The sequence below is a fragment of the Podospora bellae-mahoneyi genome, chromosome 7 (assembly GCF_035222275.1).
Source record: "Podospora bellae-mahoneyi strain CBS 112042 chromosome 7, whole genome shotgun sequence".
Taxonomy (NCBI): domain Eukaryota; kingdom Fungi; phylum Ascomycota; class Sordariomycetes; order Sordariales; family Podosporaceae; genus Podospora; species Podospora bellae-mahoneyi.
Window position 1 is genome coordinate 3,163,987 of NC_085886.1, and position 22,304 is coordinate 3,186,290.

Consider the following 22,304-nt stretch of genomic DNA (forward strand, 5'->3'; position numbering starts at 1 on the left):
AAAAAAACCGCTGATCTGGCATCTGAATGTTACCGCATTACGACACTTTTCGCGATGATCCTTCTAAGCTGATTTCAGCAAGATGAAAACTGTTACTAAATCTATATTAACAGAGGGTGCAGCGCGATCACAGAGATGCATATCGAGTGTGGTCTTCGGGATCCAACCGGGTGTGTGAGCAAGAATCAGTTGCTATACCTAGACGGGGATGCAGCTATTCATTCAAACTTCCACGCCACTCGAAAAGCCGGGATTCTCTTGACCCTCAGTATATGGGGTGGCTGAACATGACTACGGAGTTTCGTCTTGATGGCTGGCATAATCACAAACCTACCTCCGTAAATGATATCTGTGACCATCCTCTTCGATAGCGACTTACAGTGGTTGCATTCTGGTGCTGGTCTCCGCCCGGGTTCACCGTCGACTATTCGAATTGACGACACCAAGGCTACAGAGGTTGTCATTGGGGTTCAATCTGAAGATGAACAGACGTCAGCAAACTTGTGATGTTGGGCATCAACTCCTCAACCCCCCATGTCTCAGTGCCCCTTCAAGCAGCAGGAGTCAGCATAGCCGCCCGTCTTTCCGCAGCAGTCAAGCAATCGTCCGGCCCAGAAAAAAAAAACCTTTTCCCCTGCTGTTTGCATGCATTGGGTTGATAGCCACCGGTGAGCCAATCGTAAGAATGCCGCACCGGGCGACCAATCAAGATCCGAGCTGCTGCACACAGATATCACCACTTCGTACAACTTCTCACAGCTCAAATGAAAATGCGTAGTAGCAGAAGGAAAAAAGGGGAATCATCGACTTTCCAATTCATAACCCGCGCGTGGTTTTTGCCCGTTAGGCCCATTGTGTCCAAGCCTTAGCACCGATTTTTTACAATCTTCCCGCTTTCCATCCCAATCCAGTCCCCAGTCCAAGTGCATACTCCATCCGATATTAGGTGTCGGTCGTGGGACCTGTCAGGAAAAGAAGACAGACGTACAGGAAAACTAGCCGAGCGACTCCACGTTCCACCTTTTAATAGAGCGAGTATACCAAAAATGTCGTGTTCTCATCAGATATCAAGAGCAATGAGAAAATGGGAAGTCAAGCTAAGGAAAAGGGCCCGAAAGTGTGCTCCCATGTGGTATCCTGAGCAGTGAAGAAGAAAAGAACAGATCAAATCATTGTGAGAGGCGTTAGTCAGATCAGAACCAGAGAAAAAACAAAACTACAAAATCCCGAGAAGAAATGTCGAAAGTCCAAGATCAAAATCAAACCAAAATCAAAAAAGATCAACAGAGGTAAATCGTGACGTGAAAATATCACCAGCAGAGAAGAGAAACAACAGAGAGAAAACGCATTCGAAAACGAGAAGAGTAAAGCATCCGAAGAGAGGAGGAAGAAACGCAATAGCAGGCCCCAGATCCCAAACCCATATTCCCGAAATATCCATCCGAACCGTTGTTCATCGTTCAGATGATCCTCAAACCGCATGGCGAGCGCGAACGGTACGACGTGGATTCATGCGCCCACGCGCCAGGGCCTTCTGGCCAGATGAAAGAAAGGAAAGAGGCTTCGCAACTTTTCCGCCGCCGCATCTCTGGTATCGACGAGACCCGGACAACTAACCCTGGTAACCAGAATAGCCGTTGTTGCCAAAGTTCTGAGGCGGGGCCTGGCCCTGGTTCCACTGCTGAGCATTGTTCGGGTTCGGACCCTGACCGCGCCCGTAACCGCCAGCACTGGGGGGACCACTGTAGCCCATGGGGCCACCGCCGTACGCAGCAGGAGACTGGGCCTGAGCTCCAGTGTAAGCGGCCTGCTGACCAGGACCAAAGTTGCCTACAAACACGTTTAGCCAGTTGGTTACAATCGCGATCGGAATGGAGAAAGAACATACCACCGTACTGGTTAAAGTAAGTAGAAGGAGTTCCAGGATAAGCGGGGGTCTGCGCGCTCTGAGGGCTGTACGCCTGGTTGGGATCGAACTGAGCCTGCTGAGCCTGAGGAGTCTTGTCCTTGCCCCACTATATATTGTACTGTTAGCACTCGAACATGACAAAGTCAGGATGAAAGAATGGTACATGCGCTGCACTTGAGGGGGCGACCATTGACATTGTAGCCGTTCAACTGGCAAATGGCCATGGCCGCATTCTCATGGGTGTCCATCTTGATGAAGGCAAAACCACGGTCCGCCTGGAAGCGGGACTCAACCACAAAACCAAAGTTCTGGAAAAGCGGGACCAAGTCGTTCTGGGTGGTGTACGGGGTCAAGTTGCCCACGTAGCAAGTTGTCTGCCAGGCCGGAGTCTGATTGACAATCATATCGTAAGAGTGAACGCCGTGGGTGGGGAAGTGATGGTGGCCGTAGGGGGTCGTCGGGGTCATGCCCATCTGCTGCATGGCCTGCTGCTGGGCAATCGAAGGCTGGCCCTTCTGGTTGGCCCAGTTGCAACGGATGGCGCGAGAACCGAGCCACTCGCCGTCCATGGAGCTCAAAGCCTTCTCAGCCTCGGGACGGTCGCGGAAAGCAACGAAGCCATAACCGCGAGAACGGCCAGTCTTCATATCCCACATGACACGAGCCTCGGAAACCGAGCCGAAAGCGGAAAAGGCCTGAAGAAGGACCTCATCGTTGACCTCGTTAGAAAGATCGCCAACAAAGATGTGGAAGTGGTTCGAAGTGTCCTCCTTGTTCGTGTTGTTCGACTGATAAGCCCAGTTGACACGAATTTCCTGTACAGAAAAAGCGTCAGCTTCAAGTAACAAATCATCAAAGAAAACTCGAACTTACAGCCTGGTGAACACGACGGCCGTTCAAAGTCTGCATGGCACGCTCAGCCGAGCCGGGATCATCATATTCAACGAAGCCATAATTGTAACCCTTCGCCTGTGGCATTCAAGTCAGTCAATGTTGCTTTGTATCAGGCCATGAACTCGACAGTGCGACTCACGTTCTTGTCCGGGATGATCTTGACGTTCTGGACGTGTCCAGTGGTCTCGAAGATTTGACGGAGAACGTCTTCGGTGACGCGGGGGTCGAGGCCACCCACGTAAAGGGCCCGCTTGTTGGGCTCGGGAGCGGCACGACGGGCGAAGGGGCCACCGCTCGTGGGAGAGATGATCCCACTCTTGTCGCCGCCGCCCAACGGCGATGTGATTGCAGTTGGGATGGGGTTGGTGTTCTGCGGGATATGGAGGGGCGGCGGGGGCATGTGCGCCGGGTTGCCATTGCCCTGGCCGTTCTCGTAGCCGGGCGCGCCGGCGTTGGCCTGGGGAGGAGGGGGGAGTTGGCCGGAGGCCGAAGCGGAACCGTTGTCAGCCATTTTGTTTGTTTGTTCGCTGGTGGCCGATGGATGTTTATACGGAAGTTCTTGAAGAATTCGAAGAATCGCGACGTTGGGCGAAGCTGGCAAGGAAGACTGTCGTCTTCTTGGCAAAAGAAAGCCCCACTGTGAAGCTGGGCCGGCAAGGAAGCAAGCGAGCAAGAATACTTTGCGAAAGAAAAGAACCGGAATGCTGGTTCCTGTTGTCGCAAAGCGGAGAGAGATGTGAAAGAAGAGGAAAAGCGTCAAATAGAGCAGAAAAATTTCCGACTCTTGTAGTCGCGACTGACCCTGGCGGGGCTGTTTTGAGCCTGGCCAACGATGCGAGATGCGGAAAGCGGGGGGATAACGACAGCGTCAGCGCCTCCTTCCCGGTGTCGATGGATTCTGTTGAGTTCCGCGCCGAGAGTGTACGGGGGTAGAAGCTTGGAGTTGAGGGCTGTCGTCCTAGCTTTGCGATACTTGCGATATGACAGCTAAACGGTAGGAAAGCGGAGACAAACTCAGCCAGGCAAAACTGAAAGGTAAGGTTGGTGATGATGATAAGAGAAACCGAGACCAACAGTGAGAAAAACAGACAATCAAAGGAGAAACCCCCGAGAGTTGCTAGCAGCTGGCAGCCCGGTATCTGCGCTGACTACTTGACGAAGGAGAGGGGAAACAAGAGAGAAAAAACCCAGAGAATGAGGAGAGCAAGGAGGTGATGGGAGGGGAAGGATTTTGCTCCAATCGTGCCATTGTCCTGGAATTGAGAGAAGCGGCACACAGTGCGGCGGCTCCTTGATTGGGAGGGACGGCCTGGCCCCTCTGGAGCACGCTATGCCTATCGGTGATCCGTGCTCTGAAGTCGTCCCGTGTGTCTCCCTGCAGGGCAGCTGTCAATTGGCCTGGATGTAGTGGCCAGCCTTCTATCACGCAAGGCTATCTACGGGGAACCGAGGAGGGGTGATGTTGGTGTTGGTGGGAGCGTTTACCGGGCACCAACGATTAACGGAGGCTGTTTGGGACCATCTAGAGAGAGATGGAGAGACGAGTACAAGTGCAACTGGACTCGTGATGGTACGCTTCGAACACAATCACCTAGTTGCCTGTTTGCGTTCTGGATGTGGCGTGTTTGCTAGCCGAGTCTTTGGCTGTCCCAAGCAAGGCCAAGTGAAGTGACATGCATGCATGTTCCAAAGCATTCGCATCTTGTGCGCCTCACCCCAAGGCAACATCTGCCTAGCTGTAGCCCGAGGTGCTAGGGCACACACATGCTTAAGTTCCTGTCACGCAAGGCCTCGTTGATTCAAAGACAAAGGGGTTTCCTCCATTTCTTGAGGGGCAAAAAGGACAAAAGGAGCAAAAAATACTTGTATAATTCGAGTATAAAATCATGAAAACCACAGGAAACCCTGGGCACGCGAGATACAACGCTTCAGCACTGGCCCTGCCCACTGCACCAAAACAAAAAAATTAAGCTTAAAGACGGGGATACTTGTATATATATATGTATATATATACATACCTTATCTTTCTGTCGGGCAGATGTTATTTCCACCTACAATTTCTTCTCCGCCAGTTTGAAAAAGTCTTTCCATCTATTCCTTTGTTGCGTTTGCTCACTGATTGCTTTCGGGTTCACTGGAATAACACTTGTGAGTGAGATAGTGGGGCACTGGGGGCAGCTCTTAAGAAACGAACTGGCCCCAGCCACCTATGGGGTGCCCCACTACAGTTTCTCTCATTGGTCCCCAGGCAACGATATACTCTGGAGTAGAGAAGCGCTGTAAGCAATCAAGTCAGGGCCAACGACTTCAACTTCCAAAGCTTTCAGCAACTGAGAGCAAGGATTTTGAGAGCTAAAACCAGGATTTAATATATCGCCTTTTCAAGTTTGTTTTTTCTTGTCAGGCCCGCTTTTTGGCAAAGACGAACGACTGGAATGGAGATAAGGACCATTGTCAGTTGTTGGTGCGTTTGAGCGTCTGTTTTCCTCTCGCCAACCACCCAACCAATCCCGCCAAGTCCTACCGTACTCACAAGGAACTCCTGGGACGGACGCGCTCCACGATCCATATCATCGGTACCACGCAGCACTTCATTCCGGTCCTCGGCCTCAACACCATCTGCCCCACTCACCACGGCTGGGTAACATCTTCAGCATCAACTAAGGATGGCGGCACCCTCTGCTTCTCAAGTGAGAGCGCCTAAAGTGCCTGTGCTTGAACCTCTTGAGAAAGGACTTAACGAAATAGTACGCTTCTTTTCACAGAAGACCATGGCACATGTCTCTGTCTAACACAACCTCCAGCTTGTCCTCACCGGTAAGGCCTTCAGAGCAGCTGGCAAAGATCCCAAGAAGGGAACACCGCAAGAGACAGCCGCAGCCATCAACGCGCAGGTCCCGGCGGTGATAGGAAGATTCAACAATGCGCTGGATGATCTGGAGTGTGATCTGGTAAGTCAAGGTCTTCCAACCGCCAATGGCCAATGAGCAAATACTTAGCAATATCAGCTGCGAGCAAAAGCCGTCCTCCTTCGAGATCTGAATCAGTTGAAGGCAAACCGGAAACCACCTCCACCGCCAAAGCAAAAGCCGGTAGCTCCTTCAGCTGCCTCCATCCCGTCGGCACCTATGGAGTCGCCTGTCGTGGCAAAGAAAGCTCAGGTCTTCAAGGGAAATATGCCAGGCTCCAGTCGACCAGCGCCTTCGCCTGTGGCTGTTCCTGTACATCCCACCAAACAGGAGAACAAACCGGTGGCACCCATTCCAAACATGGGGGGCATTGATCTCTCGTCTCCCGAACTGAAGCACTCACCCAGTCCGAAAACAGTCCCCCGAAGCAAGGCGGTGAAGAACTCACCGCAGTTGGCTTCAGTGGCTGCTGCTGCCGCTGCCGCAGGACGACCTGCCAGTGCTCCGCCCAAGAAGGAATCCAAGATCCCCCCACCGCAGATCCCTAGGCCGGGTACTGCGGCACCACAGTTTCCTTCCGGGCCTCCTACCATGCAGGCCAAAGCCGCTTCAGTCCCTGCTCGGAACATGTCCGCATCTCCAGCCATGGCGAACAGCACGCCTGTTGCTGGAGCGGCACCACAACAATCCCAGGGGCTTCCACAGGCCAGCAGCGACAACTTCTTCACCGATATGACCTTTACTGTTGCACCTTCAGCCGAACAGCCAGGTGAGCACCAGCAACCACAGCAAATCGATTTGACCAAACTTGATGGTTCGAATAACTTTGGTGTGGGGTCCGGATCATCGACCATGGACGTTGACAACGAGATTGACAACTTGTTTGAAGACATAAGCATGAATATGGACTACAATTTGGAAGGAGGTGATTCTGCGGGCGATAACAGCAACTTCAACGACATGTACTTTGACCTGGAGGCCAGCAGCGGTGCTGCCACTTCGGGCAACAATAATAACGGCGGCGGCGGCAATAATCTTGGGCTGGATGATTTCGGGTTCCCTCAATAATGGGTGGTTATGGCAGGGGCGCAGGGTCTGGAGTTGTTCTTTGAAGCGTTACGGCATAGCGAATGGATCAAACGGAAGTTGCAGGCAAAGTCGAATAATTCCTGCGGTCTGTCTTTTTAGTGGTGATATGATATTGAGTAGCACGATGATAAGAACATGAAATATATGCAAACGAATTACTACTTGCAAGTCAACCTTCAAGGCCCCTGAGTAACAACATGAAATATATACAAAACGAACCACCACTTCCCAGCCGGCAACTCTCTAAGGCCCCTGAGTAACAGCATACAACCCCTGAATCTTTTGCCTGAACCTCTCATTCCTCCACCCCTTCCACTCCCGATCCATCAACCCCCACGTCTCGTCATAATCCACCGTCCCCTCCCTGATATAGTAACCCCCCTGGATAGCCCAAACAGCCCACTCGGCATCGTTCCCCTCGAGGTACCCCACCAAACAGTCCAAATACCTATGATCCTGCTCGTTGAGGCCCCCGTACTGAGAGTCGACCTCACTCCCCTGCATCCCAACCCCAAACTCGCTCATGAATAAAGGTCCAGTGTAGGGCCTGTCCTGCTCCAGCACAAACCCAGACCAGAACCCATACCCAGCCTTGACCAAGTCACAGTTTTTGAACGGGTCGGGGAATGTCACGGTGAAAGAGTAAGCGTGCATCTCCCAGACGTTTTTCCCCTCCCACCCGGAGGTGTCGAGCATTCTGGTCTTGAGATGCACCAGATCAGTTGACGACTGGGCGCCCCCGACGAGGATGAGCAAGTCTTTGTTTGCTTGATGGACTAGGTTGCCCGCTCTCTGGATGTTGGCGTACCAGTCCCTTCTGCCGTTCAAGTCCTGCAGGAGAAACGCGCGAAGTTCGTTACGTAAACCGAGGCCGACGACGCCGGGGTGGGATTTTGCCCAGGTGGCCATGAAGGCTAGGGAGGAGAGCCAGGAGGAGGTGGAAAAGAAGCGGGAGTTGAAGGGATTGTAGCCGGAGGCGGTGTCCCACCAGCCGTTGCCGTCGGTGAGGTTGCAGCACCAGGAGGCTTTGGAGACGTGGTTGTCGAGGATGGTGATTATTCCTTTTGACCAGAGGGTGTCGACTACGGCGGCAAAAACGTCGAGGGTGGTGGTGTTGGGGGTTATCCAGGGGTTTTGGGTGATTATCAGGGGGTAGATGTCGTTTATCAGGGCGGGTTTGGATTGCTGCTGGGAGACAGTGGTGAAGGAGGTGTGGACGGGGGTGGTGGGGCCGGAGAAGGTGAGGTCGGAGGAGAAGGTGAGGCGGACGCAGTTGAAGTTTTGGGTGGCGATCCAGGTGGTGATGTAGTCGAGGGGTTGGCGGTGGAGGCCCTCGGGGATGTTTGTCTCCAGATGGCCGGCCCAGTTGATGCAGCGGAGTTTGACGCGCTTGTTATTTGCGTCGAGGATCCAGCGGGAAGAGGTTGATAGGGGGAGGTGTGGGGGGGTAATCACTCCCGGGGTTGGGGCTGGGTCTTGAAGGAGAGGATTGGGGAGGGCAGATATGCCCGTGACGAGGGTGAGAAGGAGTGACAGGACCTTCATGGTGCTGTTTGAAGAAACAAACCTGCTCAGAGGAAATAGAAAGGGAAGCCTCAAAGGGTAGATATACCCTCCCCTGGACGAGTCAAGTCTTCCCCCGGTGACAAGCAACGGCTATTAGCCCCCTCTCGGGAGGACAGAGTATTATTCGACAAAGTAATCAGTCTCTCAAACACCAATCATGAAAACCACCATCCAAAAAAACGAGTATAAGGTATGAAGAAGGAATCTTGAACCACAAAAAGTCCAAGAACCCTTACACTCTCGCCACCGTCCATACCACCCATCTATATCCCTCCCATCTCAACAAACATCCTCCCCTACACCACCCATTAGCCACCCCCTATCCTTTCCCTCCCCTCTCACAGGCTGGATAGGTCACCGGCCAAACAACCAATAATCAAACAAAACCCGGGTGGGTTACAATCCGCCATCAAAAACAGGGTTTTGTACCTCCGTGACGTTACCTACCTACCACCACCGCTCACCGCACACGTTTCCATCAAATTGATCCCCCAAACCCCATGAAAAAAAAACAATCATGCGGTAGTAATCAACAGAGTCAAAGCTGACTTTGTATGTTACCTTTCTCCCTAACCCCATGCCCAACCCATCTGATTGGCCACCCATTAGATACGCACCTGTGACCAGGCTTTTCCTCTTCAACGAATAACAGCCCCACCCTCACATCCCAAACCCCTTGCAGCATATAAAGTCCCTTTCCATTCGTATTATTCCTTAAAACTCTTCACTCTCCTAAATCTGCGAAAGAACGGGATCAATATTGCCACCATCAAGAAGGCAAAACGAGCTCTACTTGCTCCCGTCCGCCAGAGATTCACTCGGCGAAAGAGCAAGTCAGGCACAGCTATCTGATTGGTCGATGAAAATAGTGTTGAGTTTTGGCACCCAAACGCCAACCACATGGACAACACTCCCACCATGTGATGATGCGGGGCTAATAACTTTCATATGTAAATGTGAGGCCTCAGCCTGCGTGATGGCTTGTCTCGGATACCCATCTCTCTTGTGTTGTACAACAAACATCACGTCAAACCCGTCTCAGTCTGGTGACGCTTCAAGTCAAATGCTCATACACGGGAAAGAAGGCCAGGAATTACAGGTCAGCACTCCGAATAATATTATTCCAAAATGCTCCTCTCTCTTTTCCTCCAACTTCCACTCCACAACATCTTCACCCTCTATCTCTCCACCCTAAACCTCAATCTTCATTAAACCCACACCCACAAATATATACCTACAACCCTCTCATCATTGCTATGTCTGCGTCATAAAGTCGTAAAGTGAAACATTAACAAAGTTCAAAAAACGAACGCACTTTCTCAACGCTATTACCAAAGCAAGCAGCCCGCCATGCTCATGCTTCTGTACCACCAAAAAAAAAAAAAAAAACAGTGATGTGTGTGCCATGCATGCATACGCCAAAACTATGTGTGCTAAGCCCAACCCCAAAAGTCTGTCGTGATGTGATGAGACAACAACTCCAGTCAAACTCAAACCTCTCTGTCCGAGACGAGAAAAGAGTGACTTGGCTTGTCTCATCGGGTATTCCAACAGTGCTAAAAAAAAAAAAGAAGAAAAAAGAGAAACATGTCCAACGAACCAGAAACAAGGGTATCTATCCTTTTTGAAGAGCCAACAATGAAAATGAACACGAAAAAGAAAAAAAAGATTCAAGCAGCGGGACGGGCGGGTGCTGGCGCTGCCACCTTGGCTTCGAGTTCCCTCCTCTTGGCCAAGAGGCTTTTGAATGCTCCCAGGCATCGAACCAGCGCTTCCTCGTCTGTCGCGCAAAACTTGTAGCTCTTCTCGTCCGTGATGATCTGCAAGCAGTGCTTCTTCGTCCTGCTCATGGGGTCGATATCGACCACGTTGACAATGTTGGATAGGTAGGCGATGAACAAAACTGACGATTCCGAGTCGTCCTTGTAAAGCTTGAAGTTTCTGGGTCGCAGTACGGCCCATGACTTCTTCCACTGTCGCACACCTCCCTTGCTCCTCAAAAAAGACATCCACCCTTGCCAGATGATCCGGTCGGGGTCTTGCTCGAGATTGATGCCGCTTGCCTGGCTGGCACTAGGTACGGCTTGCGCCCCTGGTGCTCCTCCTCCTTGCGGCGCCTTGCTTGGTCCGCTCGATGCCGTTGGGGGAGACTGGACGCCAAGACTCTCAAATGACGCCCCGTGAACCCTCTGGACATCATAATCTGAAAAGTCCGAATGCGATGCGAGCTCAGTTCCCGACATGCCCGAGGATTCCAGATGCGATGGCCGCCGCGGGGAGGGCCTGGCAAAGGTTCGTGGCGGGGCTTCGAGCGGCTCTGGGGAGCTTGATGCGAGCCGATCCATTGCGCTCGCAGTGTTCCGCGGGTCTACTTCGTGAGTCGGAGAGGTGTTGAAGAAAGAAGGCCGTCGCACTGCCGGGCTCGCCAAAAACATCTCTTCCTCCTCCTCTTCTATCCTGGCACCCTGTCTGATAAGATCCACCCATTCTTGCGCATCTTGCTGAGACGAAGCCTGAAAGTGGTAGTTTTTGGAGGGCGAAAACAAGCCAAACACATTCGGGCGCTTGTTCTTGGGGTCTTTGAGCATGGCCACGGTAGTCAGATCTGCCAGGTGGACCTTGTGTCGGAGTTTTTCCTCTTTATCCGACTTGTAGATTGAGAGTGTGCTTGGGCGAAGGACGATGTAGCAAGTTCTCCATGTCTACACAATGCCTTGTTAGTTATCATGACACGCACAGTCCAAGTTCAATGATCCACCTACCTTTGTCTTTCGCGCACGCTTCTGTACGTAGCCACTCTTGATAACCCGGTCAAACTCGAAACTGCCATTTTGGTTGACTGGAGAGTAGGTGTCTGCAAGGCGGCTCATCAACCTGGCTGTCGGCTGCGGTGGGATCGCAATAGAGGTAGGCGGGAGCTCGACGTATTCGCGACGAGCCTCTTCTGGCTTGGCACCAAGCGACATGGTCGCCAACTGTGTCTGAACCTCGGCGGCCATGGTGTTTTGTGCATGTAGATGAGAGGTAGTATCGAGCAGTGAGTAGAGGGTTGGTCAATCGATCGGGTTGACGGGAATGCTAAGCGAAGGACACCCTCGTGGTAAGAGACAGAATATATGACCGAGCCCGAATGACAGGTGGTCAAGTGGTGTGAAGGCGTGGACAGAGCAGGAGACAGCGGCGCAGGGGCTCCCGATGTTGAGATGCAGGAACCAACCGATCGCAAGAAAAATAATAAGTCCAACACCACGAGTGGGTCACAGTTCCCAAGATGCGTGGAATGTCAGTGTCTTGTGCCCCAGGATTGCTTCACAAGGCGCGCACTGCAGGACCGGACGAGTCCGCTGGGCTCGTGCCGCAACAGACTGTGGGTGGTGAAACCGTCTGCAAAGCTGGGCGTTGCCAACCACTAGATGTTGTCAGGATGGCCTCCGAAAATGCGGCCTGTTTGTTATAGTCTATGTTAGCTGAGTCGTAGCCGCGCGCCGACGTTTGAAGCCGGCCAACTCGAGCTTAATGTGTTTCTCGGAACTCGTGAGCTGTTGCTGGGTCTGTTCGAAAAGACGAGGCGAGAATCTCCATCTGAATATACGGAAAGTACAGTTTTGTTTGTTTGTTTGGAAGGGCGGCGATATCAAAAGTCCAAAAACAAAGAAGACGAGACAAAAAGATGAGTGAGCGTGAGACTGCGACTGGGTTTCAGAGATGACGGCGGCTCTCCACCGTTGGCTTTTGTATTGCATTCCAGGGGCTGATTGGTGCATGGTGGTGGACAAGCATCATGCCCGGGTGGGTCAGCGCCAATCTGCCGGCTGCCAATGTCGCCAAGACTCATCCGACAGGGCAAAAAGCTGGGGAAATGCTTCTTTTTCTTTGCTGATGGTGGAGGGGCTTTCGACATCATCGCGCTGCTCTGCTTCCATAATTACGTAGTCGAAATCATGCTGCATACTGAAGCAGCAATCACGAGGACTGCAAATACCTACAGTCATACACGGGCAGACAGAGACTTATGCAATGCAGCCAGAAGAATGAAACGGTTTTCTCCGGCCGTTGGGGTGTCCCACCCAAATCCAATAGACCGGAGATGAGAAATGATGGACGAGAAATGAGGGGTGGGTTTCGGCCTCGGCGGAGATCACACTGTTCTCACGACAACACACAACCTTCCGGTGTCGACCGAAGAAGGGAAGGTCGGTTCTGTCCGAGTTGGAGGGGTGGAGGCTTCCGATTGTTTGGGGAGATGCGTCTCATCGCAGCATCCGGAATGACAAACGTTGCCGGGGAGGAGTCAGCCGGTCAGTGACAGTAAGAGCAAGACGCCATTGGCTGGCCGAACTGACTTTGAACCGTCAGTTGACTTACAAGTGACACTATCTACTACAATATACTTTTGAACGCCTTGCCTAGCCATCATGTGTGACTTGACACCCATCACTCAACGATAGCTCCAAGCTCACCATCATGGCCGCCTCCAAGTCCCATCCCAAGAGCCAACAGATGGCCGAGCAGGTTCAGGAAGAACTCAACGGCACCCCGTACAAGCTCACATCTCTTGAACCCTTGTCAGGAGGACTTGCCAATTTCCTCTTCAGAGGTCATCTCACCAATCCGTTACCCGACTCGTCCCACGATGTTGCCATCAAGCATGGAGAGAGCTTCATTGCTGGAATGCCCGAAAGTGACTGGGTGATTCCCACAACTCGCTGCGTTAAGTTTCCGGCCGTTTTAGCTACAACTCGATGTCACTAACACACACCAGCAAGTAGAGGAAGAGTGTCTCAAAGCCGTTCAAAGCATGCCAATTCCAGAAGCGCCCTGTGTGACCCGGACACCCAAACTCTACTACTACAACTCGGATACCAACACTCAAGTCCAGGAATATCTCCCAGATGCCATCAGTCTCAAGGACTACGCCCTCAAGCACTTCTCCGCAGCCCCTGATGTGTCCAGAAAACCAGCATGTCTCGACATTGGCAAGAGTCTAGGCATATGGCTCCGCAGTTTCCACCACTGGGCAAATCAGTCAGAGCAGTCTGGTCTGCGTGAAGCACTAAAGTTGAATGCCAACCTGCAAGAACTGAGACACATGACCAATTACCAGACGTTGGTTAGTGATGTTGACACTTGTCCAGAGATACTCTCGGATGCAAAGGAAGTCTTTGAGAAAGTGGAAAAAATGGCAGCAGAAGAACTTGGGAGCGGGAAGTTGGAAGTCATACATGGTGACTTCTGGACGGGAAAGTAAGTCAATACCCAACACCCTTGTATCGGTCCCGTTGTTCACAGTATCCCTAGCACACTTCTCGCAGACCGGCCCCTTGAAGATGGCAAACGCCCAAACATCTTCATCGTAGACTGGGAAATGTGCCAGCTCAACGTCTATCCCCTTGATCTAGGGCAAATGATGGCCGAACTCTACGAACTATTCCTCTTCAAGGGCATCGAAGAAGGCAAGTGGATCCTCGAGGGTTTTGTCTCTGGTTACGCCAACATCGACGACAAATTCGCCTATCGCATTGCCATCCAACTCGGCACTCACCTCATCGTCTGGGGATCTCGCGCCCAAGGCTGGGGTACAGAAGAGCAAGTCGCAGAAGTGATGGCGAAAGGCAAGGAAATTATTGTCAAGGCGTGGCATGAAGATCGCACGTGGTTTGAGGCAGGAGATTTGGCTTGTCTGTTTAGTGGCAGGTCGTGATCTGCGATTTCCGTGATCCGCGGGGTGGTTTTGCCGGCGGCGGCTGTTGGGTGGTAGTGGTGATGTGAGACGAGAGGGCAAACAGCCGCCTTTACCACCATTTCCCGCCTTGGGAAGTCCGGATGGGGGAATGACGGCTCGCCGAAACTGGAGAGGCAAGTATGCAAGATTTTGACAAGACGGGTTGGTTCCTGCTGGGCTTTGAAACTCTGGACGGCGAGTCTCGAGAGGCCGGCTCGGTCTGCAAAACACGGCGGATTGGAACTCCGAGTGTTCCGGAATGCCATCAATGATCTGGCCTGTTGGTTCGTCTGGGATTGAATAAAGACTGTTGCCTCCTTGTTGTATTATGGACGTTGCGTTCATCTTTTCGCTGCTACTGGTGATGCCATATGGGCTCTGAATTGGAGTCCACCCACTGAGTTATCTCTTTTCACTCGGCTTGGAGTGATGATGCAAGCCCGCTGGCCTCCATAAACTGATCAAAGCACATAGCATTTGGGCCTCTAACCAATTCCACACTGAAGGGTGTGTAGCCGCAAACAATGGCACCGCGACCCTCTGGTAGGTTGAGCTTCTCTAATCCCTTTCTCAATCGTTCTGACATATCATAGGGATCCTTCAGGCTCCTCGGGTGGTTCTTGTCGTGGTGTTTCCAATGCTCAACTTTATTCTCTACCGTGAGGCTCTCTTCTCCAAAACCCCTATCGGGTTATGCTCACACAAGCAGTAATCCTCTCCCTTGGCTGCAGCAGCACCTCCCTCAGCGACATCTCCCCAGTTATAGCCCGCACCAACAGTCCAATAAACATCGGCGGGCAAGACACTGTCGTCGACCTACGAGTTGGCTTCTATGGTACCCCATCCCCCATCCTATTCGTCCCATCAACTATGATGCTCACCTCCGTCATAGGAATATGCCTCGGCCCAGCCCCCCTCTTCTGCACCTCCTCCTCCAGCATCCTCAACCCCAAGCGCGAATCCGACCTCGCTCGCTCCATCCCGCTGTCCAAAGGCGGCGGAAATTTCGCCCTCGCCGGCCTAGCCCTCAGCCTCCAGTCCAGTTTCATCGTTTTGTCTGGCTTCCCACTTCTACTCTCTTTCATCGCCTCGATACTGGCCAACATGATCCAGATATACTTCTCGCAGGGCATGATCGAACTCCACGCCAAAGCGGCCTTGTGGGCGAGGAGTCTCGACTGGGCGGCTGCTGCGGGGGCAGTGATGGGGTTCAGTGCCTATCAGAGCATTGTTGCTGCTGCGCCGAGGTTGATAAGAGTGTTGATGTCGGGGGCGATGGTAGACATTAGCGTGGGAGGGACGGCAAGTAGTTTGTTTGCTGGGGTTGTTGCTCTGACGATTCTTGGGGCGGTGATTAACACATTGTTGACTGGGGGGGATGTAGGGTTTGATGCTTTTGTTGCTGGGAAGACCATGGGGAAGCAAAAGACAAGGGCGGGAGGGCAGGTGGGTGATAGGGGGAGGATGTCGAGGATGTTTGTGAGGAGGCCGGCGTATGAGGTGTTTCCTTGACTTTGGGTGGTGAAATAGCTCCGGAAGATCTTAAGAGACCAAATCTAGTGCTCAAGACAGAGACAACAGTGGGAGAGGGTTGGATCCCCTATTCGTCCCAGCGTGCCCAGTCATTGTATGAACCCTAACCCTATCTCAGATGAAGTTCAAAATGCAAAAACCTTGGATGAACTTTCGGTGACCCAAGAACACAAGTGAGATGGCAACCTGAGATATTACACACAAAGAACCAAGGTAAATCCGATCCAGGCTCAACATTCGGCAGTTCAACTCATTTGAAACGATTTATTTCGACTTGTAAACCGCAGTCCCCCGTGAAGAATGACGTCGAACTCGACAGCGGGGTCATCACCCCAGCTCTGTACAAAATGCCGTACCCAGGAGGCTACGCATGACCAGAGAAGTCACGCCGTATGCGTGTAAGTATTTTTTTCTCTCTTCACAAAACCGTTTTGATCAAACACTAACTACCCCCCCCAGAGACTGCTTCACAAAATTCATCAACACCAAATCCGTCAAACAGCTCGGCATTCTAGGCAAAGAGACCAAACCCCCCATCATCCCCAACCCATCCGGCTCCGGCCCTCCCCAAATCGGCACCCGTCGCTACCTCCTCGGCCTCTCTCTGGGCGTCTCCTCCACCTGCCTCCTCCAGCTCCTCCACGAAAACTGCCTGTTCCAACTCTCAAAAGGCCGGCCAGCCCCCTTTGAGCTAACAGTCGTCCACATCTACAACGACACCTCCACCACCCCCTCCACCGCCGAATCTCTCCTCCTTCCACACAAAACCCGCTACCCAACATTCACTTTCCTCTCCCACCCTCTATCATCCCCCCTCACCCTACCCTCGATAGACTGGCCCTCTTTTCTCTCTGCCCTATCCCTCCCCCGATCCCCAGTCCCCACCTTACCAATCCTCCTCTCCTCCCTGCCCCCCTCCCAAGCCTCCCAATCAGACATTATCAACCTCCTAACCCGCCACATCCTCCTCTCCCTCACCCTCTCCACCTCCAGCCAGGCCCTCCTGTTAGGGCACAGCACCACCGCCATCGCCGAATTAACCCTCTCCCAAACCGCCAAGGGCCGCGGCTTCTCCCTCCCCTGGACGATAAACGACGGCTTCTTCTCCCTTCCCAATCTCTCCCAACCCGTTTTGGTGTTCCACCCCCTCCGGGACATCCTCCGCAAGGAACTAGTCGAGTTCACCAAGCTCACCTCCCCGCCTTTGACGGGACTGATCCCTGACGTGGAAAAGAGCAACAACCCTGAGGCTCATCAGGTGCTGAACCACAAGGATTTGAGCATCGAGGAGGTCATGACGAGGTATTTTGCCGATGTGGAGAGGAGTTACCCCAGTGTGGTTGCCAATGTTGCTAGGACGAGCGCGAGGTTGGTGAGGATATTTGATGAGGACAGAAAGGGGTGTGGGCTTTGTGGGATGCCGATGGATGGGGAGGGGGATGAGAGGTGGAGAGGGGAGCTGGGGGAGGGGGATGTGGGCGATGAGGAGGGGGGGACGGAGGAGGGGGAAAGACGGAGGAGAGAGGGGAGGAGGTGGTTGTGTTATGGGTGTCAGAGGAGTGCTTTGGGGTAGGGTACTTGTTCAATCACAGATATGGAGGGAGAGAAAAAAGCATCAGTAGAATGAGATCAAAAAAGCACCAGTAAAATGAGATCACTGGTTCACACGATCTCTGGTCATCTTTCCCCATCCATCCGTCCCCTTTTGTCTATATCTTATGTACACAATCGCTTTTGTATAGAGAGATTGCCCCCCCCACCCCAATCCCCCCCCAGTCCATATCCACACACAATGGTATCATCAACAACAACAACAACAACACGCCATGATTACCCCCACCAAACTTTGACAAGTGTATCAACACAAAACCCCGCTCTCCGCTCTATCCCTGACGCCCAAAGGGCAGACAGGATCAACACAGCAAATATCCTCCAGCCCAGCCAAGATTCCAGAAATCTCAAAGACGACGGGGGGATTGATCCATGAGGGGCGTCGAGTGTAAAAATGTCTTCATTTTTCAAAAAAGTCACCACCACCGTCCATCCACAAACAACCAACCCATTGAAGGAAAGCTCGCCCACCCAAAAAACAAAGCCGAAAAGATATAAACGCCGTATCTAATGCGGGAAAGAAAAAGAGAAAAAAGAAAGCAGAAACAGGATGTAAGCGCTAAAATCATGCCGTCTAAATCGATTGTGTTTCTGGTGGCGAGAGGATCCTCTCCTCGAGCTTCTTCATCAACTTGTTGGTCTGCTCGGCCAAGCTGAGCGTCAGGATGGTGTGCGGCAGGATCCTGGCCAGATGTGGGAACACGCCCTTGTAGATGGCGAAGAAGCCCTCCGTCTTGATCGTCTTGGCCAGGCAGTCAAAGACGCCCTTGTAGAGGTTGCCATTCTGGTTGTAGAGGCGGGACATGATTGTGTCTGTGTCGAATCTCATAGTCAGCATTGGCTTTGCAAGGGGGAGATCTGCAAAGGGGCGGAAGAAACATACCAGGAGGATGCATAACAACACAAACCACAAACCCACTAGCCGTACTGCTCGCCAGATGCAGCGGCGCCCCCTCCTCCATCCCAAGGTGCTTCTGCAACCTCCTCTTTGCGAAAAAGTACGTAGGCAGCTGCACTGAGCTCCCAAACCCCGTCCTGATCATCGCCGCCCCAACACCCCTATACAACCCCCTCACCCCCTCCGCCCTGAAAATCTGGCTCAACCCATCCAGCGCATTCCTGTACCGATGCTGCGTCCCCACCGGCAAAAAAGGCGAGAAGCTCTGCAGCCTCGTCTTGACCAGAAAGAACGGGCTCCCTGCCGCGGCGCCCATGATGCCAGACGCCGCGCCGCAAAACATGTTGATGCCCAGGTTCTGCTTGGCCGCGTCGTTGAGCATCAGCTTCGCCAGCCCGGCGCGCATGGGCTCGTAGAAGCCTAGCCGGCAGCCGTTGAGGAGGACCTGGTAGATGTAGGCGCACCCGATGCCGCGGTAGATGCCCCGGATGCCTTCGTTTCGGACAATGACAGAGACGCCGTGGAGGGGGCCGCGGTAGTGGTGAGGTTGGTGGCCTTTGGTCTGGAGCTCGCCCTGGAGCTGCATGCGGATCTTGACTGTTTCGAAGGGGTGGGTGGCCGTTACGGCTCCGCAGGCGGCGATTCCGCCTGCTATGAAGGCGCTTTAGGACGGGAGGGGACATGTTAGAGCTCTCTTTCTCTCTTGTGAGGTAGGTATGTGTATGACGGAAAACCTACCCAGCTGTTGTCGACATTGTGCAAGCGAGTAGTGTTGGGCTATCTTCTTTTGTGCAGAAGCTCTACGAAGTGTTGTCTGACAACAAGTTTGACCGAGGGGTAGTGGTGCTTGGTTCGCGGTTATAATTATTTCACGGCTTGAAGCGGCCAGCGAACCTGGTAAGAACCAATGCCGGGTCTGGTGCCGGTTGTCGGAGCCCAAATACTTCTCGGTGCTGCGATTCCTTAGGGAAGGAGGGACGCGGGTCGAACGAGGGTCGAGGTCCCCGGTGGCAGCACCACTCTCTCTTCAACTTCACGATAGGTACAAAAGGTCGCGGGTAGGCTTGAGACGACGGGGAAAAGAGTAAATAGAGATAGACTGATACTAGGACCTTTGAAAAACGGGCGGGTGAAACAATGGGGACTAGGATAGTGAGAGGACCGCTTTTACCCGGAACATCGTCTGGACTCGCACGCTGACTCGATTATGGTTAAACTGGGACTGCGTGTCACTATGTCACTGTGTCACCGTGTCACGCAATGCTGTTGGGGGTTTCAACTGGGAAGGTACAGCTGTACCTATCCCGGCAGCTCGCCATGAGCGGCGATATGGGAAAACTGCGGAGTCGGAGCTCAACAGGAAGGGATTTCGCGGGATTTGTTCCTCGCTGTCAGGTCTTCGCGATGCAGGGTCAAAGACTTGGGAGCTCCGGCTTTCGGGGAGGGATGGTGGGCGGGTGGACGGCTGTCGGGCGGTTTGAGCTGGGGAACTGGGAACCCTGGCCTTTGACAGGTGTGGATCTCAGGGCCGCTTGCGGTGTGGGGAAGAGATGGACGTTCGGTGTTGTTGTACGGTACTCCGGGTTAGGGTTTCTCCAGGACTGATTGGCCAATGCTTGCAGGTGCACAAGCCCGCTGCCAGCCGGTCAGACACTCACCGCCTTTATTTTGACCGCCTGGCAGAAACCGGGCAGTTGGTGGGGCCCATTTGTCGTGCTGCTCAACTGCGGCCGTGTTTCTGTACTCGGTCTGCCATCAAAACATCAGTTTACATACTCGTCTTTACGTCGCATTCGCTACATCCAAACATATTTCACCATGGCGCCCGTATCGATGGACCTCGACGACGCGTCTCCTGCCTTGCGGGGTCTAGGTGGTGTGAATGGCCCTCCCACTGCACCAGTCACCGAGGTGATTGCAAACTTCAGGCCAACCAAGCTGTTCAATCGTGAAGACATCGAGGACAACAAGTCGAATCCTTACATTCTCTCGATCGATTTCGACGACCCTGGTGAGCTTTGCATGACCTCTGAGAGCGATAGGACGATTCAGATCTACAATGTCAAAGAGGGTCGACATGACAAGATGCTCATCAGCAAGAAGTATGGTGTGAAGCTTGCCAAGTTCACCCACACAAGTTCAAGTGTCATTTACGCCAGTACTCGCGAAAATGGTGGGAATCACTGCCGCCTGACTACCCAATGGCTTCTAACAAGTGAGAACAGACGCGATCAGATATCTCGCAACCCACGACAGCTCCTTCATCCGCTACTTTGACGGCCACGAAGGCGCCGTGACCTGTCTCGCCATGCACCCGGGCACCGACAACTTTATCTCCTGCAGCCTTGACAACACGGTTAGGTTATGGAACACCCAAACCAAGAACTGGACTGGTACACTCTATCTCAACACCCCCTACCTGTCGGCGTGGGACCCGTCGGGCCAGGTGTTCGCGGTTGCTAGCCCTAGCAGCGGAAGCATTCTCCTCTACGACTATCGCAACTACCATAAAGCGCCGTTCTCGACGTTCGACCTCGTCAAAGCCAGAGGGCCCGCCGATCCAGAGATGGCTTTTAGGGGATGGACGAAGCTGGAGTTCTCCAACGACGGGAAGCACATCCTTCTTGGGTCGCGAGGTAACGGCCATTTCCTGCTGGACTCGTTTGACGGCAGCCTCAAAGCCTTCCTCAGGAAGCCGAACGGTGGTACAAGACGGCTTGCCGCCGGCGAGAACGACGGCGGACACGTGGAAAGCAGCGGCGAGTGCTGCTTCACCCCTGACGGTCGCTATGTCTTGAGCGGTGGAAAATCAGACTTGTTGGTCTGGGACACGCTCATGACACCAGACTCGAAGCAAGTCTTGGAGCCAGCGCATATTTTGGAAGAGAAGAGAGAGGCAGCCGTGGTGGCGTACAACCCGCGGTACAACATGATTGCGACGGCAGACCAGGAGCTGCTGTTTTGGCTTCCAGACCCCACCAATTCGTAGAAAGAAAAGTATGGGGTGAAGTCGGCAGACGAGTATTTCTTATGGCAAGACAAGATCCCTGGGACGACAATGTTCCAGAGGATGGTTAGGGGCGTGCCATTTTTTATTTATTTTTGGCTGTAAAGTAGCAGTTATGATACCCATGGGATATTTCGGGCGTATTGGCGCGGGCAAAAAAGCTTTGTAGACAAAAGTAGTGTTGTTGAATAATTTGATTTGGGATTATCTTTTGAGCATTATTTTTATCTATTGAGCTGCTGTTGAGACGTCGATGCTGTTTGAAGTTAGGGGAAGAAAGCACTCCAAGCGCCCCGCATTTTAGTCCAGCCAGCTTGGCCCCACCGGAAACTGTCGCTCGAGGTGTGGACATTCACCGATGACATCCAATTCTCGAAGCTTGCGACCTTGTTTGACCATTCAACCTTGACGACACGACCTCTCCCAGTCGCAGCGCGTGCGCAAATTGATTTTTCCTGTCCCCATTTAAATTTTTTCACAAACTACGCGCTGCGAACCGAGTGTCAGAACAACACCGTCAAGATGCCCTACTACTCCAAATCAGAAGACTGGCTGCATCACTCCTCCCTCTTGCTCGCCGCTCGACCTACTACTGTTTGTCTTCTCCTCCCCCCTCCCCCCCCCCTTTTTTTCCTGTTATTGTCCCAACTAATTTTGTGGTATGGCAGACAAGAATATCAACAAACTACCACCTCTCCCCCGCCCGCCGAACCCCCAAGTCTGCCACGCCCGAGCAGGTAGTTGAGGATGAGAAGAGGGGAAAGAGGGGACACTTGGTGATCACGACGTTTGACCCAAAGAGCGGGGTTAGTCTCAAGTACAAGACTAGCAAGGCGCAGGAGGTGGGGAGGTTGGTGCAGATGCTTGGAACGTTGGCGGGGAGGGCGGCTGGGAGGGAGGAAGAAAGGGGGGTGAAGAAGGAGGAGGGGGATGTGGAGATGGAGGAGGCGGCGGCGGACGGGGGAGCTGGGGAGGGACAGGGGAGTGGGATTGCTATGCCGGTTGTGGCTGCTGCTGAGAAGCAAGTACCGCAGGTGGGAGGGGCAGGTGGTGGTGGGGGGAAGAAGAAGAAGAAGGGGAAGAGGTAATGGGTGGGGGGATGATGAGGGAGGGAACGTCAAGAGGTAACCGCAGAGTCGAAGTCATCAAATATAATAAAGAAATCA

General features: G+C 53.0%; 10 protein-coding genes across 10 annotated transcripts; 6 read left to right on the forward strand and 4 right to left on the reverse strand.

Annotated features, from left to right (window-relative positions):
• Window positions 1–33: 33 nt before the first annotated feature.
• PUB1 (E3 ubiquitin-protein ligase pub1) lies at window positions 34–4,038 on the reverse strand. Its single transcript, XM_062882649.1, has 5 exons — window positions 2,943–4,038; window positions 2,783–2,878; window positions 2,104–2,724; window positions 1,889–2,015; window positions 34–1,830 (listed from the first exon to the last, which is right to left on the reverse strand). The coding sequence occupies exons 1-5, from the start codon at window positions 3,312–3,314 to the stop codon at window positions 1,613–1,615; spliced, it is 1,434 nt and encodes a 477-aa protein (XP_062728713.1). The 5' UTR covers window positions 3,315–4,038; the 3' UTR covers window positions 34–1,612.
• Window positions 4,039–5,042: 1,004 nt separating this feature from the next.
• On the forward strand, window positions 5,043–6,981 carry QC761_711000 (uncharacterized protein). Its single transcript, XM_062882650.1, has 3 exons — window positions 5,043–5,550; window positions 5,608–5,754; window positions 5,812–6,981. The coding sequence occupies exons 1-3, from the start codon at window positions 5,470–5,472 to the stop codon at window positions 6,778–6,780; spliced, it is 1,197 nt and encodes a 398-aa protein (XP_062728714.1). The 5' UTR covers window positions 5,043–5,469; the 3' UTR covers window positions 6,781–6,981.
• Window positions 6,982–7,044: 63 nt separating this feature from the next.
• On the reverse strand, window positions 7,045–8,346 carry QC761_711010 (uncharacterized protein; the record flags this gene model as incomplete). Its single annotated transcript, XM_062882651.1, has 1 exon — window positions 7,045–8,346. The coding sequence occupies one exon, from the start codon at window positions 8,344–8,346 to the stop codon at window positions 7,045–7,047; it is 1,302 nt and encodes a 433-aa protein (XP_062728715.1).
• A 1,199-nt stretch (window positions 8,347–9,545) lies between these two features.
• Window positions 9,546–12,549, reverse strand: QC761_711020 (uncharacterized protein). Its single transcript, XM_062882652.1, has 2 exons — window positions 11,130–12,549; window positions 9,546–11,069 (listed from the first exon to the last, which is right to left on the reverse strand). Exons 1-2 carry the CDS (start codon window positions 11,364–11,366, stop codon window positions 10,038–10,040), a joined length of 1,269 nt encoding a protein of 422 aa, XP_062728716.1. The 5' UTR covers window positions 11,367–12,549; the 3' UTR covers window positions 9,546–10,037.
• On the forward strand, window positions 12,266–14,068 carry QC761_711030 (uncharacterized protein; the record flags this gene model as incomplete). The annotated part of the gene is made up of 3 exons (XM_062882653.1): window positions 12,266–13,077; window positions 13,130–13,611; window positions 13,666–14,068. Exons 1-3 carry the CDS (start codon window positions 12,832–12,834, stop codon window positions 14,066–14,068), a joined length of 1,131 nt encoding a protein of 376 aa, XP_062728717.1. The 5' UTR covers window positions 12,266–12,831.
• A 545-nt stretch (window positions 14,069–14,613) lies between these two features.
• QC761_711040 (uncharacterized protein) lies at window positions 14,614–15,601 on the forward strand (the record flags this gene model as incomplete). Its single annotated transcript, XM_062882654.1, has 3 exons — window positions 14,614–14,632; window positions 14,683–14,748; window positions 14,799–15,601. The coding sequence occupies 3 exons, from the start codon at window positions 14,614–14,616 to the stop codon at window positions 15,599–15,601; spliced, it is 888 nt and encodes a 295-aa protein (XP_062728718.1).
• A 187-nt stretch (window positions 15,602–15,788) lies between these two features.
• CTU2 (Cytoplasmic tRNA 2-thiolation protein 2) lies at window positions 15,789–17,278 on the forward strand. Its single transcript, XM_062882655.1, has 2 exons — window positions 15,789–16,020; window positions 16,082–17,278. The coding sequence occupies exons 1-2, from the start codon at window positions 15,923–15,925 to the stop codon at window positions 17,193–17,195; spliced, it is 1,212 nt and encodes a 403-aa protein (XP_062728719.1). The 5' UTR covers window positions 15,789–15,922; the 3' UTR covers window positions 17,196–17,278.
• A 113-nt stretch (window positions 17,279–17,391) lies between these two features.
• Window positions 17,392–19,687, reverse strand: OAC1 (Mitochondrial oxaloacetate carrier protein). Its single transcript, XM_062882656.1, has 3 exons — window positions 18,870–19,687; window positions 18,117–18,793; window positions 17,392–18,046 (listed from the first exon to the last, which is right to left on the reverse strand). Exons 1-3 carry the CDS (start codon window positions 18,884–18,886, stop codon window positions 17,808–17,810), a joined length of 933 nt encoding a protein of 310 aa, XP_062728720.1. The 5' UTR covers window positions 18,887–19,687; the 3' UTR covers window positions 17,392–17,807.
• A 170-nt stretch (window positions 19,688–19,857) lies between these two features.
• On the forward strand, window positions 19,858–21,400 carry QC761_711070 (uncharacterized protein). Its single transcript, XM_062882657.1, has 2 exons — window positions 19,858–20,304; window positions 20,357–21,400. Exons 1-2 carry the CDS (start codon window positions 19,950–19,952, stop codon window positions 21,118–21,120), a joined length of 1,119 nt encoding a protein of 372 aa, XP_062728721.1. The 5' UTR covers window positions 19,858–19,949; the 3' UTR covers window positions 21,121–21,400.
• A 50-nt stretch (window positions 21,401–21,450) lies between these two features.
• Window positions 21,451–22,226, forward strand: QC761_711080 (uncharacterized protein; the record flags this gene model as incomplete). The annotated part of the gene is made up of 2 exons (XM_062882658.1): window positions 21,451–21,732; window positions 21,807–22,226. The coding sequence occupies exons 1-2, from the start codon at window positions 21,661–21,663 to the stop codon at window positions 22,224–22,226; spliced, it is 492 nt and encodes a 163-aa protein (XP_062728722.1). The 5' UTR covers window positions 21,451–21,660.
• Window positions 22,227–22,304: the final 78 nt, after the last annotated feature.

Coding starts and splice junctions, on each gene's coding strand:
- QC761_711070 (XM_062882657.1), top strand. CDS start 19,950: ATGGCGCCCGTATCGATGGACCTCGACGACGCGTCTCCTGCCTTGCGG. Junction 20,305..20,356: donor CGCCAGTACTCGCGAAAATG/GTGGGAATCACT, acceptor AAGTGAGAACAG/ACGCGATCAGATATCTCGCA.
- CTU2 (XM_062882655.1), top strand. CDS start 15,923: ATGACGTCGAACTCGACAGCGGGGTCATCACCCCAGCTCTGTACAAAA. Junction 16,021..16,081: donor AGAAGTCACGCCGTATGCGT/GTAAGTATTTTT, acceptor TACCCCCCCCAG/AGACTGCTTCACAAAATTCA.
- QC761_711020 (XM_062882652.1), bottom strand. CDS start 11,366: ATGGCCGCCGAGGTTCAGACACAGTTGGCGACCATGTCGCTTGGTGCC. Junction 11,070..11,129: donor AGCGTGCGCGAAAGACAAAG/GTAGGTGGATCA, acceptor GGCATTGTGTAG/ACATGGAGAACTTGCTACAT.
- PUB1 (XM_062882649.1), bottom strand. CDS start 3,314: ATGGCTGACAACGGTTCCGCTTCGGCCTCCGGCCAACTCCCCCCTCCT. Junction 2,016..2,103: donor GCCAGTTGAACGGCTACAAT/GTCAATGGTCGC, acceptor TACAATATATAG/TGGGGCAAGGACAAGACTCC. Junction 1,831..1,888: donor TTACTTTAACCAGTACGGTG/GTATGTTCTTTC, acceptor ACGTGTTTGTAG/GCAACTTTGGTCCTGGTCAG.
- OAC1 (XM_062882656.1), bottom strand. Junction 18,047..18,116: donor TGTTGTTATGCATCCTCCTG/GTATGTTTCTTC, acceptor GATTCGACACAG/ACACAATCATGTCCCGCCTC.
- QC761_711000 (XM_062882650.1), top strand. CDS start 5,470: ATGGCGGCACCCTCTGCTTCTCAAGTGAGAGCGCCTAAAGTGCCTGTG. Junction 5,551..5,607: donor AGAAAGGACTTAACGAAATA/GTACGCTTCTTT, acceptor CACAACCTCCAG/CTTGTCCTCACCGGTAAGGC. Junction 5,755..5,811: donor ATGATCTGGAGTGTGATCTG/GTAAGTCAAGGT, acceptor TAGCAATATCAG/CTGCGAGCAAAAGCCGTCCT.